Consider the following 18,495-nt stretch of genomic DNA (forward strand, 5'->3'; position numbering starts at 1 on the left):
GGCCTCCACCAGAGACCAAGCAAGGCAGCCAGGGACATGGATTTATTCAAACTCTCCTCCCACTTTATTTCAAACATCATAAAATATACACAGGAAAAAAAAAAAAAAAAAAAAAGGATGAACTGGAGGGAAAACCCCTTGAGGGTGACACAACCTCTCCCAAAATGCACCATCAGCTCGGGTGGCAATGGGAAGCAGCTGCCATGGAGCACCACCTCTATCCAGGCACAGGGCATCTCCACCTTGTGCCTACGAGGAAGAAGGGCAGGAGGGTGAGCCCAGCACAGAGGGAAGCAGGGCAGAGTGCCATCCTAGGCAGCTCTGTTTACTGGAGGGGAACAGGCACAGGGTGAGAGCAGGTTAAGGACATCACCTGTCAGGGTGCTCCTGTGGATTTCTGGATTTGCTCCTTCAGAATGAGGATGCTCTGCCGCTGCTCTGGGGGCAGCATGGCGATCTGGTCTGCTGTCAGCTGCAGGACCTGCATGATCAGTGCTGCCTGTGGGGAAAGAGGGGTGAGGGATGTGCCTGCCAGAGAAGCCACAGCATACCAGAGCCAGGGAGGGGCTGACCCCGCCACAGAAAGGCACACAGGAAGTGCTGCTCCTGTGTCTCACCCCTTCCCTTCTGTTCTCTCACCTTCTCGTGATCCTGGGGTGTGACCTGGCTCTGTCCAGGGCTGAAGCCTCCAGGCTGACCAGCTCCTTGGACTCCTGCCCCAGGAATGCCTCCTCCCTGCATGCCTGCCCCAGCCATGTTAGGAACCTGGGGGAGTAAAAGAGGGGTTAAGGACTAACAGGATTATGGATTCAGCCATACAAATCATCAAGGTAAAACAGATGATCAGACGGATGCCCTCACAGACTGCTCGAAGACACCTGAGCATGAACAGAGAGTGCATTTTATGTGCTCTCCTCTCCCAAGTCCTGTGCTCCTTGCTGTGCCTCAGGAAGAGGTGGAGAGAGGCCTGAACCCATCTGATGGGCAGTGCCTGGGGAAATGGGACAATGCCCCAACCCCTGAGAGTCAGTGACCAAAGCCTGGTGCTTCCCAGAGCTGCTGCTCAGCAGGACAGCCCCCACCCAGCCCAGCGAGCCCAGCCCAGCCCAGCCCAGCCCAGCGAGCCCAGCCCAGCCCAGCCCAGCCCAGCCCAGCCCAGCCCAGCCCAGCCCAGCCCAGCCCAGCCCGGCCCAGCCCAGCCCAGCCCAGCCCAGCCCGGCCCAGCCCAGCCCAGCCCAGCCCAGCGAGCCCAGCCCAGCCCAGCCCAGCCCAGCCCAGCCCAGCCCCAGCAGGGAGCAGAGCCGCGTGTACCTGGCGGGGCCCCTGCGGGCCACTGGCTCCCATGGCGAGCGGCCCAGGGCCCTGCATGCCAGCAGGCATCGGGCCCCGCGGGGTGGGACCGGGCCCTCGAGGCTCCAGCCCCCGGGGCTCCAGCCCCCTGGCCTCCATGGCCCTGGCCTCCAGCACCCGCGGCTCCAGCCCGCGCGCCTCCAGCCCTCGGGGGTCCCGGCCCACTGCAGAGGAAACACAAGGTGAGCTCCTGAAGGAAGCGGCGCTGCAGGGAGTGTGCCAGTGAGCTGCTGCCTCCTGCCTGGGGCCAGCAAGCACCAGAGGGGCAGGGCTGAGGGCAGAGGGGACATGCCTGCAGAAAGTCCCTTGCACCCTGGGACTGTCCCTGCTCGCCTGCAGTCAGTCATTTCAGTGCCCAAACCCCCTTCCTACGCCTCGGGTGGGGGCAGCCGGCTCCACTCTGCCTTCCTGCCTGCACAATCCAAACCACCCAGTATTTCATGCCCCCTCTCTCACCTCGAGCATCCATCAAGGGCCCCCGCGGCTCTCCCATCAGTGGTCGGGGTTCTCCCATGGGTCCCCCCCTCATCTCATGGGGGGGGGCCACGGCTGTCATGACCAGGCATATGGTGCATAGGGGCTCCCTGGTGGGGCGGCCCAAGGTAACCTCTGACGCAGAGAGACGAGGAGAGCAAAGCAGGAGGAGGAGAAAAAGCGAGAGAGTGTGAATCAGACACTGGCTTGGCACGGGCTGGGCAGAGCGCTGGGATTGCCCCCCGAAGCCGGCCACAGGGGAGGAGGGTGAGGCTGGCACAGGGATGGGTGCTGGTGGCCCCACGCCACAGGGCAGCTGCCATCGCCCCGGGGATGTCCCTTCCCCGGGGAAACGGGCCGGCCCCCGTGGCTGGCAGCACACAGGCCTCCGACCAGGCAGCAGCGACTCCCGGAAGGCTGGTGCCATCCCTGTCCTCAGCGAGAGGCTACCCTTGGGCAGGGGACAGTGCCAAGGGCTCCTCTCCTTCCCTCTCCCCTCACCTGGGCTCCACTTCTCCAGTGACTGAGAGCAGGGTCCCTCCGCGAGGGTCATTCGGGGCATCTCCCAAAAGGCCTCGGGGCGGCGGGCCACTAGCAGGTAGAGGTCCACGCTGCATAGGGGCCCTCGGGTCTGGCATGGGCACTGCCAGGGAGACACACAAGAGCTGGTGAGGATCTGCATGAGCAGTGCCGTGCCAAGCCTGTGCCCGGCGCTCTCAGCCAGCTGCGGGGCAGCCACGCTGCTCCCCTGAGCTGTGCTGCCTGCTGGGGACACAGCCCCACGCACGAGGCTGGAGCACACCACAGCCCCTTCCCTGGCTGACAGCTCTATTCCTGTCTTTTCCTTCTCTGCTTTTATCTCAGGTTCCTTACAGCACCAGGGGCCAAACCAAGTATGGTGTGCCACCATGGCAATCCCTACAAGCGTGGGCATCAACACCCTGCTGATGTGGGGCCGGGAGCAAAGCAAGACCTGGAAGGCTCCTGGAAGCACGGTGTCAAAGGGGGCTGGATTTCAGGCAGAAGCCCTTTCCAAACAGGCTCTTCCTTTCCACTGCAGGCTCCATGCACGGTTCTAGCCTGTTCTCTCCTATAGCCCTAGAGGAAATCCTGTCTCCTTCATCTCCTCTTACTGCTGTCAGGCTACAAGGAGCCACATGCCAGTCCCTGGCCCTGAGACAGTGGGGTGAGAGCTGCTCTCTGCACCCTCCACAAGGAGCTCCACGGGAAGAGGGAGCCAGGATACCTTGAACGCGTTCGATAGACGCAGGCCTGGCAGGTCCCACGGGCGAGAGCTGCAGGTTCCCTGGGCAAGCAGCAGGAAGAGAGGGAAAGAGCAGACACGTAAATAGTGTATGCACACATGCACTGGCTTTGGGGACAGGGCTGCCTGCAGGATCGCCCCCCTCAAGGCCCCAGAAAAAACCTACAGAGAAAATGTTGCAAGTCTGGCTTTATCAACCTCTTCTATTGACACCACCTCTGTCACCACGGGCAGGACAGCCAGCGTGGCACAGTCCTTCCCTCTCTCAGGGAAAGAGGCAGGGAGAGAAGACATCCTACCAAGAGATGCAGCATTCCATGGGGCCATGCTGGCCCCATAACACACACCCAGCTTCTGTTCTCCAAAACCTTTGGGTGCCAAGAACTATCAGGTAGCTTTCAAGAAGACAGTGCCCACCCCAAAGAAAATGAGAGTCAGCTGTCCCTAAGGACAAAGGATCTCAGACTAGGGTTGCTACGTTGCAAAAACAAGGCCTAGGATAGAAGTCAAGGCAACAGAGGTGACAAGTGCCTGCGTGTGCTGTTCCTGGGAGAATAGGAACACCTGGGTCAAACTAACCTACGTGTGGCAACACGTGAAGCACAAGGAATCGGGCCCCAGGGCGGGGCCGTGCAGACCGTGCCTGAGAGGGAAAGCCAAGCCGAGCCGCCCTGCGGAAAGTCCCTGCCAAGCCTGGAGCCAGGGCGGAGGAGAGCCAGCTCCCTCTGCTGGGCACGGCGCGGGAGGCCACGGCAGCTGCTCCCCGCGCCCAGGCACCAAAGGAGCACAAGGAGCAGACAAGAGCAAGCCCTGCCTGCCCGCACAAGCACAGGGACAGACGCGCTCGCAGAGGTGGAAAACACAGGCACATCCCGCTGGGCGGGGACAGGCTGCTCGCCCGCCTTCCAGGGCACCACTGCACAACTGGGCACAGAAGGAGCTGGGAGCCAACTGGGGCTGAGCCCTGGGAGCCAGGAACTGCTACCACAGCCTTGTGCCTCAGTGCACAAACCCGGGCCAGGCACAGCCAGGCTGCAGCAGCTGGGGCTCAGCACTGCTCACTGGAGCCAGGCTCACACCACACACAGCACTACACACGACTGCTTTACCTTGTCCACGCTCCAAGGGGACTGGCCCTGCACCCGGCATCCCAACCTGTGGCTGCATCCCACCTGAGGGGACAGGCAGAGATCAGAGTCCTCCTCAGCCACCCCTGATGACTAGCCCTCTCCTTTGGCCCCAAATACCTTCTTGCTCCCAGCTCCTAGGGGAACATCTGGAGGTTTATTCCCTTGGTGTTGGTTCCCCCCAGAGATAATCTAACTTTGCAGCCCACCTCTGGCAGGAGCACACCCACAATGTGCAGTGCAGGATTATGTGTGCTCTCACAGGGCTGAGCCCTGTGCTTTTAGGGGGAAGGCAGAGGGGAGTGTCTGCAGGACCTGTGTGCTCACAGGTGGGACAGTTCAGCCCAAACTCACCTCCTGGAGCCATGGGGCCTGGGCCTGGGCCCTGCACAGGGGCTGCCATCTGTCCTGGGGCTGGCACTCCCCCCTGCATGGGTGGCTGCATCAGAGGAGGAGCGCCGTTGACGTGCATCCCGCCCTGCCCGGGAGAGACACGGGATCTCAGGGACACCTGGGCACGTGCCCCAGCTGGGAGAGCTGCAGCTGGCACTGCCCACGGCCCTGCACAGCTCGTGTGAGGTGCAGGCTCTTACTATGGGCTGTGGCTGGGAGGACGGGGTGTTCTGCGGGTTCAGCTGCGCGTTGGGCCCTGGCCCAGGCCCCGGTCCTGGCCCAGGCCCTGGCCCTGGCACTGGCTGCTGGTTGCCTGGGATCAGAGGAGGAACACTGGTCTGGCGATGCAGGATTTTCTAGGGGAGGAAGAAGGAGAAAGGAGTTCTTTTCCACTGCCACAAAAGCCACCACCACAACCCTCCCCAGCCCAGAGGAGCAGCAAGGCACAAACCAGCGCGATCTCCGGGTCCACGATCCTCATGACCACCTGGGCCTGCAGCAGGGCATAAGCCAGCTGTGGGTTCTGGAGCAGCATGTTCCTGGCTTCCTGGGGGCTGTTCTGCACACACAGCTGAGGAGACAGGAGCTGGTGAGAGCTCTGCCAAGGTGTGACAGGGGCTGGGAGGGTGCAGGCAGGAGCTGTGCTCTACAGGGAGCACGGCCTCCCTGCACTCACCTTCATCTGCTTCATCAGCTCAAACATCTGCTCGGGGGGGCAGGCTGGCCACGGCCCGGCTGATGGACTCGGGGGCATCCTCTGGGTTGACAGGGTCCCCATAGGGTGACTCTATGATGGGGGCACCTGTGCCCAAGCCTGCAATACAGTTGGTGACTTTGCACGACCAGTGCATGTAAGGGGCTCATCAGGAGGGGAATGCCAGTCCAACAGGGGAAAAGGAGGCAGTGAAAACAGGGAGATGGCAGGAGGAATTTCTGCACAGAAGGGGTGATTAGGCATCGGAACAGGCTGCTCAGGAAGGCTGTGGAGTCACTGCTCCTGGAAGTGTTTAAGCCAAGACTGGACGTGGCATTTAGTGCTCTAGTTTAGTGATACAGTGGTGTTCTGTCAAAGGTTGGACCACGATCTTTAGAATCCTTTCCCAACCTAAGTAACTGTGTGATTCTGTCATCATCTGGGAGCAGAACCACAGAGCCGAGCCCACGCATTCCTCCCCAGCCCTGGGAGCAGGCCAGCCCTGCCAGGCTGGCCCACGAGACACTCCCTGTGCCAGGCCCCCGGGCCGACTCACTCTTGAGCTCCTCCTTGTTCTTCTCGCTGGCGGCGTTGTCCACGCGCAGGGCCCTGCCGCTGAACTCGCGCCCGTTCAGGTTGCGCATGGCGCTCAGCGCCGTCTCCTGGTCCTGGTACTCGCAGAAGCCATAGCCCTTGGGCTTGCCCGTCTCCCTGTCGTACACCAGCCTGGCAGGGAGCAGAGGGCACTGCTGGGGGCAGGCGGGCACCCCACAGACCCACAGCGGCAGGGGGATTGCTGGGGTAGAGGCACAGGAGTGATGGGGGCAGAGCTGGTACAGGAGTGATGGGGACAGAGGCACAGGAGTGATGGGGACAGAGGCACAGGAGTGATGGGGACAGAGGCACAGGAGTGATGGGGACAGAGCTGGCACAGGAGTGATGGGGACAGAGCTGACACAGGAGTGATGGGGACAGAGGCACAGGAGTGATGGGGACAGAGGCACAGGAGTGATGGGGACAGAGCTGGCACAGGAGTGATGGGGGCAGAGCTGGCACAGGAGTGATGGGGGCAGAGCTGACACAGGAGTGATGGGGGCAGAGCTGGCACAGGAGTGATGGGGACAGAGGCACAGGAGTGATGGGGACAGAGGCACAGGAGTGATGGGGACAGAGCTGGCACAGGAGTGATGGGGGCAGAGCTGGCACAGGAGTGATGGGGGCAGAGCTGACACAGGAGTGATGGGGGCAGAGCTGGCACAGGAGTGATGGGGACAGAGCTGGTACAGCCCCACAGCCCCACAGACCCACAGCGGCAGGGGACACTGGGACAGAGGCACAGGAGTGCTGGGGACAGAGCTGGTACAGGAGTGATGGGGACAGAGCTGACACAGGAGTGATGGGGACAGAGCTGACACAGGAGTGATGGGGACAGAGCTGGCACAGGAGTGATGGGGGCAGAGCTGACACAGGAGTGATGGGGACAGAGCTGGCACAGGAGTGATGGGGACAGAGCTGGTACAGGAGTGATGGGGACAGAGCTGGCACAGGAGTGATGGGGACAGAGCTGGCACAGGAGTGATGGGGACAGAGCTGGTACAGGAGTGATGGGGACAGAGCTGGCACAGGAGTGATGGGGACAGAGCTGGCACAGGAGTGATGGGGACAGAGCTGGTACAGGAGTGATGGGGACAGAGCTGGTACAGGAGTGATGGGGACAGAGCTGGCACAGGAGTGATGGGGACAGAGCTGGCACAGGAGTGATGGGGACAGAGCTGGCACAGGAGTGATGGGGACAGAGCCGACACAGGAGTGATGGGGGCAGAGCTGGCACAGGAGTGATGGGGACAGAGCTGGCACAGGAGTGATGGGGACAGAGCTGGCACAGGAGTGATGGGGGCAGAGCTGGTACAGGAGTGATTGGGGCAGAGCTGGCACAGGAGTGCTGGGGACAGAGCTGGTACAGGAGTGCTGGGGACAGAGCTGGCACAGGAGTGCTGGGGACAGAGCTGGCACAGGAGTGATGGGGACAGAGGCACAGGAGTGATGGGGGCAGAGCCGACACAGGAGTGCTGGGGACAGAGCTGGCACAGCCCCACAGCCCCCGCAGGTACTGTCCTCTGAGTGAGGAAATATCCCCGGGGGTGTGGGGGAGGTTTAGCTGGGATATCGGGCAGTTTCCTCGCCAAAGCGGCTGTCGAGCAGCAGCACAGACAGCCCGGGCAGTGGCAGTGACGGTCTCAGCAGGCGGCCAGGTGTGAGCACGGGGCACTGGGCGCCACGGGGCTGTGCGGAGGGGACGGTGGGGCTGGATGGTCTCGGGCTCTTTCCCTACACCGACGATTTCCGACCCGCGCTCCAAGAGCTGCCCGGCCGCTCTCACCTAAAGCTGACCACGGGCCCAACCTCCGAGAAAATGTCCTTCAGCTGCTCCTCCGTGGCCTCATACGGGATGTTCCCCACTGCGGAGACAGACGGAACCGCCGATCAGCGCGGCGGGTACCGGCCCCGGCGGCGAGGGGAGGGACGCGCGCCGGCCCCCGCCTGCCCTGCATGCCCCTGTCCCTCCGCAGGTGGCGGTCCCGCCCCGCGGCCTCACCGAACACGGAGCGCAGGGAGCGATCCACGGCGGGGTCCCGCACCGACAGCCCCGCCATCGCGCCGCCCGCGCCGCTTCCGCTCCGCGCGCCCACCGTCCCCCCGCTTCCGCTTCCGCTTCCGCCCGCGCTCGCGGCAGGCACGGCAGCGGCGCTTCCAGAAAGCGCTCCGGCGGGAAACGCGGCACCGGCGGGAGCGGGGCGGGGGTGCCGGGGCTGGCCGGGACCCCCGAGCGGGCTGCTGCGGTCTCGGGGGTCCCGCGGCACCGCGAGCCGGGCCCCGGGCAGCCCCGCGGCCTCGGGGATGCTCTGAAGGGCACCGGGGCTGTGACGCCGCCGGGAGCTCGGCAGGATGGAAAGCACGGAGGTCCCCACGCCTGTCCCCGTCCATGTCCCCGCGCTGGCCACAGAACAGAGGTTCGCCCAGCGGCTCAGGTGAGGGGCGGTGGGAAGGAGGGGCAGCGGGAGCCCCGTGCGGGGCGGGCGAGGGCCTGAGCAGCCCGTGCCGTGCAGGGAGTGGCTGGAGCAGCAGCAGCTCTCGGACCGGCGCTTCCAGCTGCAGCGGCTGCCGGGGGCCCGCCTGGCGCTGCCCGTGCTGGAGGAGAAGCTGTGCCGGCTCCGCCTGCCCGCGGCGCTGCCCTGCGAGCTGCTGCGGATCCAGGTGGGCAGAGCTGCGCCCCCCGGGCGCTGCGAGGGGCGGCGGGCGCGGTGCCACGGCCGCGCTGCCGCAGCCTGTGCCCTGCAGGGCCGCCCGCCGGCGCCCGCCCGCCCGGCGGCTGCGGGACGAGCTGCGGGCGCTGCTGGGGAGCGGCTGGTCGGAGGAGCTGGAGCGGGATGTGCCCCGCGCCTGGCAGCGCCACGGGGACCTGCTGCTGCTGAGCCACGACAGCTTCAGGGCTGCGGCCTGGGAGCGCCTGGGTAAGGGACCGCAGTGACCCGGTGCTGCCCCGGTGCTGCCCCGGTGCTGCCCCGGTACTGCCCCGGTGCTGCCCACATTCCCCAGTCCTGCCCCCTTTCCCCGGTCCTGCCCCGGTGCTGCCCACATTCCCCAGTCCTGCCCCCTTTCCCCGGTGCTGCCCACATCTCCCGGTGCTGCCCACATGCCCCGGTGCTGCCCCCTTTCCCCGGTCCTGCCCCGGTGCTGCCCCCATGCCCCGGTCTCCCGGGTGCTGTTGCAGGCTCGGCGCTCTGGCAGACGGTGGCCTCGGCGCTGGGGGCGCGGCGGGTGGCCCGGCGCGGGCGGGTGCTGCCCGATGGGATGCGCAGCCCCAGCGTGACCCTGCTGCTGGGCCAGCACGGCTGGGTGGAGCATGTGGACAACGGCATCAGGTGGGCAGGGGCTGCGGGTGGGCGGCGAGGGGAAGGGGCTGCCCGGGGAAGGGGCTGCCCGGGGAAGGGGCTGCCCTCACCGTCTGGGCGGGCTCTTGCAGGTACACCTTCGACGTCACCAAGTGCATGTTCTCCCCGGGCAACATCACGGAGAAGCTGCGGGTGGCCTCCCTGCCCTGCTCCGGGGAGGTCGTGGTGGATCTCTATGCAGGTAGCGTGGATGGAGGAGGGGTGGGGCAGGTGCTGATGGCATCCAGGTAGATGTGAAATGTCATTTCTGGCTTAGAATGAAAAATACTCAGGCCTAGAGCTCCTGTCTTGTTGTGAGCCCTTCAGCTATCCTGGCACTGCTGTCCTGCCTGTGTCCCTGCAGCCTTTGGACATTAAAGATGTCCTGTACTCAGCCTAGTACTGTTTGGGGAATCCCTTGGATCCAGGGGAAAGATTTGCCACTGTTTGTGCTTGAGGAAGTTAGTGGTTTCAGTTTGTGCCACGCTGAAAGGACATTGCACCCACAAAACTGCTCTGGATTAATCAAACTAGACGGTAATCTGGACACTTCTGCAGAGCCAGGCAGGTCTCAACCTGAAGGTAAAATAAGCTCCTCTAAACATTTTTCAAAGCAGATTTTACTTTTGCAGAAGAGGGAAGGATAGATTTCCATTTTTGCAGTGTTTGGCCTTTTTCCAACCCAGAGCAAAGCAGACTTGGTGGCAGCGTGCATCCTGGCCTGCCTCAGTGTGGGACTCGGGAGGTCCCTGCCCTCAGCCACCGCCCCCTCCTGCTGCAGGCATCGGTTACTTCACGCTGCCATTCCTGGTGCACGCGGGAGCTGCTTTTGTGCACGCCTGTGAGTGGAACAGCCACGCCCTGGAGGCCCTGCACAGGACGCTGCTGCTGAACGGGGTGCGGGATCGCTGCCACATCCACGCCGGGGACAGCCGGCAGGTGAGCCCCGCCCCTGCCCGCGGGCCCTCGTGCTGCCATCCCCTCACTCCTCTCTCCTCCCACCTGCCATCCCCTCACTCCTCTCTCCGTGCTGCCATCCCCTCACCTCTCTCCTCCGTGCTGCCATCCCCTCACTCCTCTCTCCTCCCACCTGCCATCCCCTCACTCCTCTCTCCGTGCTGCCATCCCCTCACTCCTCTCTCCATGCTGCCATCCCCTCACTCCTCTCTCCTCCCACCTGCCATCCCCTCACCTCTCTCCTCCGTGCTGCCATCCCCTCACTCCTCTCTCCTCCCACCTGCCATCCCCTCACTCCTCTCTCCGTGCTGCCATCCCCTCACTCCTCTCTCCGTGCTGCCATCCCCTCACTCCTCTCTCCATGCTGCCATCCCCTCACTCCTCTCTCCTCCGTGCTGCCATCCCCTCACTCCTCTCTCCATGCTGCCATCCCCTCACTCCTCTCTCCTCCGTGCTGCCATCCCCTCACTCCTCTCTCCATGCTGCCATCCCCTCACTCCTCTCTCCTCCGTGCTGCCATCCCCTCACTCCTCTCTCCTCCGTGCTGCCATGCCCTCACTCCTCTCTCCATGCTGCCATGCCCTCACTCCTCTCTCCTCCCAGCTGCAGCTGCAGGATGTGGCGCACAGGGTGAGCCTGGGGCTGATTCCCAGCTCGGAGCAGGGCTGGCCGGTGGCCTGCCGCGTGCTGAGGAAGGACACGGGAGGGGTTCTGCACATCCACCACAACGTGGAGAGTCCCCCCGGGCGGGCCCCGCCGCAGGGCGCGGTGCTGCTGGCCCAGCAGGGCTCTGCGGGGGCAGCCAGCCCCGGGGGAGAGGCACAGCCCCCAGCAGAGGACGGTGGGGGGGCGCTGGGGGCCAGGCTCAGGCCCGAGTGGCAGCAGTGGGCTGAAGGCACGGCCGCACGGATCCGGGGGCTGCTGGCAGAGCTGCACGGGCGCCCGTGGCACACCAGCATCCTGCACATCGAGCCCGTGAAATCCTACGCGCCACACGTGCACCACCTCGTGCTGGACCTGCAGTGCCGGCCAGGGCTGCCCCTTCAGTAGGGCTCGGGCACTGCTGGGGCTCCAGCTCCAGGGAAACGTGGTCTCAAGCACCAGGGCAGGGGGATGCTACCAGCAGTGTCCTGCTGCCAGCCTGGATGTGCCTTGTGTCTCCTGGTTCCCAGCAGTGCCTCCCTGTGCCCAGGGCACCCAGGGTTGTGCTTCTCTGGCAGATCCCTTCAGGATCCAGACAAGGATGGAGGAAGCTGGGGCTCGGTGTCAATGTTCTGCCCTGGCTCTGCCAGTCACTGCCCAGGTCTTGGGCATGTGGTAGCACCCTGAGCCCTGTTTTCACACAGGAGAGAGCCACAGTGCTGAGAAGCCTTGGATTCCTGCTGGGTTCATTTCAGCATGTCAGGGACAAGCTTTGTGCTTGTATTTACCAGCATGTTTTTTTAATGTACTGGAAACAAGTCTGTTCATCATGTTTATTTTCTATATTTTTTTCAGAAATAAAGATGTTTCTCACCACCTCTTGTTGGTATCCAGTTAAAATGTGAACTGGTTCAAGCGTGGAGGGTCTGGTCGAGGACTTTGGGGTCTGGGTGGCGCGTGGAGGGGCTCAGGGACCAAAGCCTCTGTGGCATTGTCTGCCTGCAAGCCCAAAGCCCTCTACATATTTATTGTGTACTCCTGATGGAGTGAACTCCTGCCCCATGAGGAAGCTCCCACGGCCCTTTGATGTCTCCGTGTTTTTTTCCACTCTGTCAATGTCCCATCGCTTCCCACAGTGCTGGGAGCCTCTGGCTCTCCCGTCCCTGGGGTGCGGCCGAAAGTGTGGGCAGAGCCGCGTCCTCTCGTTTGCCTTGGGGCTGCACCAGGGTCCCTCCCCCGCTGTCCTGCGTGCCGAGAAACCACCTCCCCACGGCTGGAGCCCCGCGCCTCGTGTGCTCAGGGCTCCCCGCAGCCTGGGCTGGGGGCAGGGGCGAGGCGCCCTGCGGGAACCGGATCTGTGCCGAGAAGGACAAGGGCAGCGGCTGGAGCCTTGCGGCGGGAGGACACCGCGGGCCCTGGGGCTCCTGCCTGGGGTCCCCCCGCAGTTCTCTGTGCTCTTAGGGAGGAGCTGCCCGCCCTGCCAGGGCCGTGGGGCTGGAGCCGCTCTAGCGGGGGCGATGGGGCGGGGAAGGGGCTGGAGGGAGCGGGCACCGCCTCCCGCACGGGCCGCCCCGTCGGTGCCGCAGGTGCGGCCGGCACGGCTCCTTTAAGGCACCAGCACCGCCCTCCCTGCCCGCTCCCCCTCCCGCGGCCGGGAGGCGCCGCCGGAGCCGCTGCAGGTACCGGGCGGGGGTACCGAGGGCTCCTCCGCGGACGGGGAGGACGGGAATCCCTCGGCTGGTGAGGAGTCAGGGGGAGCCAGGGGTCCCTCTGTGATCCGGGGGTCGAGCCGCGGTGTCCCGGGCAGGGGCAGTTCCCAGCCCCGGTGGCCGTGCCGAGAGCGCTGTGCCACCGGCCGCGGTCCCCGTTTCCCGACAGAGAGGAGCCTGGGGTCCGTCCCGCCGCCGCCTCCTCCCCAGGGGACACCGGAGCGCGGCTGCGGGGACGGGCAGGTCCGTCCCGCCGGTTCCGCCGAACCGGGGCGGGGAGCGGGGAGCGGCTGCAGCCCCCGAACCAGCGCTCCGGCTCTGTCGAGGCTGGAGCGGCCGCCGGGTTCCGGTGCTGTGGCTGCGAGGCGGATCCCGTCTGTGCCGCGGCTCCCGGTGCCGCTGGATCCCGTCTGTGCCGCGGATCCCGTCCGTTCCGGGGCTCCCGGTGCCGCTGGATCCCGTCCGTTCCGGGGCTCCCGGTGCCGCTGGATCCCGTCCGTGCCGGGGCTCCCGGTGCCGCCGGATCCCGTGCGTGCCGGGGCTCCCGGTGCCGCCCGCTCCCGGCGGCTCGGAGCCCGGTGCGCCCGTGGGAGGGGCAGCCCGGGGCGGCTCCTTCCTGCCGGGGCTGCCGCGGGTGCTGGGCGTCAGCGCGGTCCCACGGAGCCGGCTGAGGTCAGCGGGGCTGGCAGGCGGCCCGAGCCCAGCCCGGGGCAGGGCGGTGCAGAGGCGGGCGGGCCGGTGTCCCCGGTGATCCCCGGTGATTCCCGGGACGGGCACGGGCAGCTCGCGGGGCGGGACCGGGCTCAGCTGCTGCCATGTCCGCAGCAGGCATCCGGTGAGGAGGGCCAGCCGTCCCGGGCGGAGCGATGTCGGAGGCTGTGGATCTGTCCTTCCTGTCGGACGCGGAGAGAGATTTGATCCTGCAGGTCCTGCAGCGCGACGAGGAGCTCCGCAAGGCAGAGGAGAGAAGGATCAGGTGCGGATCAGACGCGGCCGGAGCTGGGCTGGAGCTGGTTCCCCGCTTTGCTCTGGAAGTGGGTGACGGGTGTCCCGGGGCGCCTGTGACAGCTCCTGGTGTCTGCTCTGACAGGCGCCTGAAGAACGAGCTGCTGGAGATCCGGCGCAGGGGAGCCAAGCGGGGCAGCCAGCGCTACAGCGAGCGGACCTGCGCCCGCTGCCAGCAGAGCCTGGGCCGCGTCAGCCCCAGGGCCAACACCTGCCGGGGCTGCAACCACTTGGTGTGCCGCGACTGCCGCTCCTACAGCCCCAGCGGCTCCTGGCGCTGCAAAGTCTGCACCAAGGAGGCGTGAGTAGCCAGGACGAGTGGCAGGCACATTCAGTACGTGCCTCCTGTCCCCTTCCTCTTCTCAGTTGCCTCAACTTGATGCCCCAAAGTATTTCCTAGCCTGGCTGGTCCTCTCCAGTGCAGGGCAGCTTGCTCTGCTCTCGCTCCCATGTTTGGGTGATGGAGAAATGGGTCATACCCCACTCCTGTGTGTCCTTCATGTCCCTCTGCTCCTTCACTCCCCTGACTTTTCCCTGTGCACCATGCACAGCCTGTGTTTCAAGCATCCCAGGTTTCCTCCCTTTTGGGCTCCCCTGTCCTACAAACCTTGGCTTGCTCCCGTATTTGCTGAGGATGTAGCTGAGCCTGTCAGCCCAGTGAATTGTCTCTGCCCAGTCACCTGCTGATTTTGCCCATCGTGCCTGTGTTCTTGGGTTGTGGCAGCACCGAGGGTGGGTTGGGGCACAGCCCCCACTGCCCCTGACTGCCCCCACCACCCCGTGCCCTGCAGGGAGCTGAAGAAGACCACGGGTGACTGGTTCTATGACCAGAGGGTGAACCGCTTTGCCAACCACCTGGGCAGCGACATGGTGCGGCTGTCCCTGCGGCACAGGCCCACAGGTAGGGCTGCCACAGCAGTGCCCACTCCCACAGCCCAGCCATGGGTGCTCCAGCTCTGCCCTGTGCCCCTCTGCCCAGCGTGCAGCTGCATGGGAGCAGCTCCTGCTCCAGGCAGACAGCTTGGAGCTGTGCTCCTCCTGATGCCTCTCTCCTTCCAGCCAACAAAAGAGAGACTGTGGGACAAACCCTCCTCCAGAAAGCCCAGCTCAGTGAGCCTAAAAGCTGCTCTGCAGCCTGGCAGCCGAGCCCCCCTGCGCCCCGGGAGGGGTCCAGGTAAGAATCCCTGCTGTCCCCTGGGCTCCAGGCACCAGCTCTCATCTGCTGCAGGTTTGAGAGGAATCTGCTGCCCCATGTGGATCATCAGCGGTGCAGAAGCTCTCTCAGACCAACCTCCTTGCCAAACAGGACATACCTGTGGTTTTGCTTGTCTGCAGTTTGTTTCCAGATGCCTCAGACCCTCAGGATGGCAAAAGCGACACAGAGTCCATGGAAAACATGAGCCTGGACAGCTACAGACCGAGTCCTCCTGTTGGGGGGGGCAGGTGAGAGGGGTCCGGGGTGGGTTGTCCTTGGCCAGACTGGCTGGCAGAGGATGGGACCTTCATCTGAAGTGTGTTTTTCTTAGTCTAGTGAAGGGAAGCTGGCTCCTCTGGCTGGGCTGAAGCCTGTCCCTGGGCTCCTCTGCTCCTAGGCTGCTACAGGCAGCTCGAGTGGCACTTCCTGGCCAGCACTTGTTCTGCCAGCTGTACTCGTGGCCTGGGACAGACCTTTCTGTGTCCACCACAGGAGGAACTCCCTGGAGAGAGCCGTCCCTGGAAAACAGGTTGTTGTGCCAGCAGGACCTGCTTCCTCCAGCCTGACTCTCCCTCTCCGCTCCAAAACCACCTTCTCTGACAGCCAGGTGTGTGATGCTGCTGCAGCAGGCTCAGCCCTGTCCTGGGGCATGGGGCTGGGCACCCCACAGGGCTCCTAGCCCTGCCCTGCTCTGAAGGGACTCATCCTCCCCAGGATGCCAGCGTGGGGACCCGCAGCAGCACCTTGGTGGACGAGCAGGAAACTATATTCAAGAAGAACCCGCGGCGGGTGGTGAGGCCTGCGGGTGAGAGATGTTTGGGTGCTGACACAGCCAGGGGTGGGCTGCTCCTCCTCCCTGGGCTGTGAGGGGCTCTCAGTGCAGGTGGGAGAGGCTGGGGCAGCCCCTTGTGTGAGGGGCAGCAGGGCTCTGCCAGTCCTGCTCACCACCTCTCGTGCAGACTACACCAAGTCCGTGATCGACCTGCGCCCCGAGGACCTTGTGGGGGAAGGTGGCTCTTTGGGGGACAGGAGCAAGTCAGTCCCCGGCCTCAACACGGAGCTGGTGAGACCCTCAGAGTGCCACGGAGGTGGCTGGCAGCTGGAGGAGCTGGCAGTGCCCGGGCACTCCCCACTGTGTGTCCCTGCAGGAGGAGGAGGAGGAGGACATCGATAACCTGGTGGAGATCCACCGGCAGCGGGTGGCGCGGGGCAGCATGCGCAGCGGCGCCTCCTCGGTGAGCTCTGCTCTGCTCTGCTCTGCTCTGCTCTGCTCTGCTCTGCTGCAGGGAGAAGTGATGGAGAGAGGCACTGCCAGCGGGGTGGCTGGGAGGGAGGCAGGGCAGGCAGCTCCTGGAGGGAAGGGCTAAGAGGCTTGTGTGTGGGGGCTTCTTCACCTTGAGGGGAATCAAAATGCAGAGACTCAGCCCTCTTCTCTTCTGCTGTGTGTGGGTGGCCTTCCCCTGCCATGGGAGGGTGAGGGGAGCTGTGCAGAAGAGGCACGGGGAATAATAACCTTGCTGAGGATGATGAAGGGGGACTGTCAGGTGCTGCTGTGCCAGCTCAGCCCTGCCTTGCCTTCCAGAGCACGCTGGGAAGCATGGTCAGCATTTACAGCGAGGCTGGTGACTTTGGCAGCGTGGCTGTCACCGGGGGCATCTCCTTCTCCCTGAGCTATGAACAGAGGACACAGACCTTGTTCATCCATGTGAAGGAGTGTCGCCAGCTGGCCTATGGGGATGAGGGCAGGAAGCGCTCCAACCCGTGAGAACCAGGGGGAGACTGGCACTGCTGGTGCCCAGCTGGGCTGTGGGTGCCCAGCAGGGACGGGAGGGTCCTGGGGAGGCAGAAGGGTTGATTGTGGGGGGATCTTGCTGCCCGTTCTCCCTGCAGGTACGTGAAGACCTACCTGCTGCCCGACAAATCCCGGCAGGGCAAGCGCAAGACGACCATCAAACGTAACACCATCAACCCCCTGTACAACGAGCTGCTGAAGGTCAGTGCCAGTGGGCTGGGCTGCAGGTACTCAGGGGATGCTGCTGGAACAAGCAAGGGGAGGGCTGAGCTCCTAACCCCGCAGTAGGGTCTCTGCAGAGGACCTGTGTCCACCCTGAAAGCTGCAAAGTGCCTGCACTCCCAGCTCTGCTCTGCCTGTGCTGCCAAGTCCCAGGGCCACGGCGGGGTGGAGGCACAGCTGCAGATGTGACCTGTCACAGGACATGTCCCTGCTTCCTGGGCATTCCCCAGAGCAGAGGCATCCTGCTTACCCTGGGTATTTCCTTCCAAGGTGAAGGCTTCCAGCCCCTGGAGGCACAGTGGCAGGAGGGAGGGCAGCACACCCTCCACTCTGGGGCAGAGATAAGACAGTTCTGAGCCTCAGGGCAGAACAATTTGGCACTGCCCTTCACCATCCCTGCTGGCTGACTGTCCCCGAGTCTGGCAGTGCACCTCTGAGGCCAGGCACTCTTGCACAGGAAGAAGTGAGAGCTGTGGTTTGGTTTTTAGGTTCCCACAGCCAGGTTTGCTGAGGTCTTGGTGGGCTGGCAGAGCTCTGCTTGTGGTGGGATTGCTGGATGCCATGGGTGCTGGCTCCAAGGGCCATCTGCTGGGAGAGCACAGGCTCCTGCACCACTGCCCTGGGACTCTGAGGTTTTGGCAGGAGTGGAAAGAAAGAGGAGCAGGCTCCTGTGCGCACCCATTGCTCCCCAAACCTGTTTCCTCTCATGCTCATGAGCTGCAGCTGATGGAATTTGCCAAGCCTGCCCCTGTGCTGCCTGCTCACCAGTGGTTTCCTCTCTCCCAGTATGAGATCAGCAAGTCCCTGCTGCTCTCGAGGACGCTGCAGTTCTCGGTGTGGCACCACGACCGCTTCGGCCGCAACACCTTCCTGGGGGAGGTGGAGCTTCCTCTGGCTGCCTGGAACTTGGAGAGCCACCTGGAGGAGTTCCTGCCCCTGCATGGCAAGGTGTGCCCCTGCCACCCACGACCTCCCGTGCCTGATCCTGTTGGGGGCACAGCCCCCAGTGGCAGAGGGTGTGGGGAGCTCAGCTGAGCACTGCCAAAAGGCTTGTGCCAAATCAAGCATTTGAAGCTGTGGAAACCCCAGATGCAGACAGCAGTGCTGTTGTGGGAAACAAGGACAGATCTGCCTTGAGCTTAGCTTCCCTGCTCCTGGGCAGGTGATTGGGCCAAAATAAGATCCCAAAGGAGCTGGGTTACACTGGTTGTGCTGGGGGGGAGTCTGCAGGCACTTGTGCTCAGTCTCATCTGGGAGAAGCCAAGTGCTGTGTCTCAGCCTGGGGAGGTGCTGCATGCCAGGCAGTCACTGTGTGTGCCATGGATTCTCTGCAGTGCTTGGTAATTGTCACCTCTTTGCAGATGGGGGCAGATGCTGCTGGTCTCCACCAGTACAAGGGGGAGCTGGTTGTCTCCATGAAGTACATCCCATCTGCCAAGCATCCTGGGGCTGGGAATGGCAGGAAAGGTGAGTGCTGAAGCTCCAGGAGCAGTGTGTAGCCCTGCAGGCCTGCTCATGGCCATGCTGGCTCTGGATGGGGTTCTTGGGAGCTGTCACTGCAGCCTGCTGGTCTGCAGCACCTGCAAAACTGCTCTGGGTCAGGTCAGACCTGGCTGTCCTCAGGCTGCTGAACCATCTCACTGCTTCCCTGGGGCTGGACCAAGCTTGTCCATGCAGCAATTTTGTCTGCCTTGGGCTCAGCAGGCAGGGCCAATACAGGGGGAGGCAAGAGGAGATGC

General features: G+C 64.0%; 3 protein-coding genes across 7 annotated transcripts in view; 2 read left to right on the forward strand and 1 right to left on the reverse strand.

Moving 5' to 3' along the window:
* Positions 1-41: 41 nt before the first annotated feature.
* CSTF2 (cleavage stimulation factor subunit 2) lies at positions 42-8,019 on the reverse strand. The gene is given in 17 exon segments (XM_079319358.1): positions 42-249; positions 374-499; positions 640-765; positions 1,312-1,514; positions 1,807-1,891; positions 1,893-1,959; positions 2,326-2,467; positions 3,071-3,130; positions 4,198-4,260; positions 4,570-4,693; positions 4,809-4,964; positions 5,060-5,179; positions 5,285-5,323; positions 5,325-5,422; positions 5,859-6,028; positions 7,683-7,761; positions 7,899-8,019. Coding segments are annotated over 16 exon segments (1,713 nt in total). The 5' UTR covers positions 7,957-8,019; the 3' UTR covers positions 42-249; positions 374-376.
* Positions 8,020-8,067: 48 nt separating this feature from the next.
* TRMT12 (tRNA methyltransferase 12 homolog) lies at positions 8,068-11,709 on the forward strand. Of its 2 annotated transcripts, none has more exons than XM_079319360.1 (7): positions 8,068-8,331; positions 8,410-8,557; positions 8,642-8,814; positions 9,075-9,225; positions 9,327-9,436; positions 10,016-10,173; positions 10,795-11,709. In XM_079319360.1, the coding sequence occupies exons 1-7, from the start codon at positions 8,286-8,288 to the stop codon at positions 11,239-11,241; spliced, it is 1,233 nt and encodes a 410-aa protein (XP_079175486.1). In that variant the 5' UTR covers positions 8,068-8,285; the 3' UTR covers positions 11,242-11,709. The 2 variants fall into 2 exon arrangements, with proteins under 2 accessions (XP_079175486.1, XP_079175485.1); XM_079319359.1 differs by having other exon boundaries at positions 8,071-8,331; positions 8,628-8,814.
* A 654-nt stretch (positions 11,710-12,363) lies between these two features.
* Positions 12,364-18,495, forward strand: part of SYTL4 (synaptotagmin like 4) — a 540,572-nt gene continuing 534,440 nt past the window's right edge. Inside the window, exons 1-14 of one of the 4 annotated variants that reach the window (XM_079319082.1) lie at positions 12,364-12,512; positions 13,371-13,518; positions 13,633-13,848; positions 14,339-14,448; positions 14,607-14,721; positions 14,883-14,990; positions 15,235-15,349; positions 15,457-15,547; positions 15,702-15,805; positions 15,891-15,977; positions 16,325-16,503; positions 16,633-16,735; positions 17,543-17,704; positions 18,118-18,223. In XM_079319082.1, the coding sequence (XP_079175208.1) occupies positions 13,409-13,518; positions 13,633-13,848; positions 14,339-14,448; positions 14,607-14,721; positions 14,883-14,990; positions 15,235-15,349; positions 15,457-15,547; positions 15,702-15,805; positions 15,891-15,977; positions 16,325-16,503; positions 16,633-16,735; positions 17,543-17,704; positions 18,118-18,223 (1,606 nt within the window). In that variant the 5' untranslated portion in view covers positions 12,364-12,512; positions 13,371-13,408. Of the gene's footprint in view, positions 12,513-13,095; positions 13,215-13,255; positions 13,519-13,632; positions 13,849-14,338; positions 14,449-14,606; positions 14,722-14,882; positions 14,991-15,234; positions 15,350-15,456; positions 15,548-15,701; positions 15,806-15,890; positions 15,978-16,324; positions 16,504-16,632; positions 16,736-17,542; positions 17,705-18,117; positions 18,224-18,495 lie in introns of those variants that run through there. The other 3 variants (XM_079319081.1, XM_079319083.1, XM_079319080.1) reach the window with 3 other exon arrangements.

This window comes from Erithacus rubecula (genome assembly GCF_903797595.1).
Source record: "Erithacus rubecula genome assembly, chromosome: 15".
Classification (NCBI taxonomy): Eukaryota; Metazoa; Chordata; class Aves; order Passeriformes; family Muscicapidae; genus Erithacus; species Erithacus rubecula.

Excerpts from the sequence above, each read along its gene's own strand:
- TRMT12 (XM_079319359.1), top strand. The coding sequence starts at position 8,249 with ATGGAAAGCACGGAGGTCCCCACGCCTGTCCCCGTCCATGTCCCCGCG. Across the intron at positions 9,226-9,326 it reads CATGTGGACAACGGCATCAG|GTACACCTTCGACGTCACCA; the intron begins GTGGGCAGGGGC and ends GGGCTCTTGCAG. Across the intron at positions 9,437-10,015 it reads CGTGGTGGATCTCTATGCAG|GCATCGGTTACTTCACGCTG; the intron begins GTAGCGTGGATG and ends CTCCTGCTGCAG.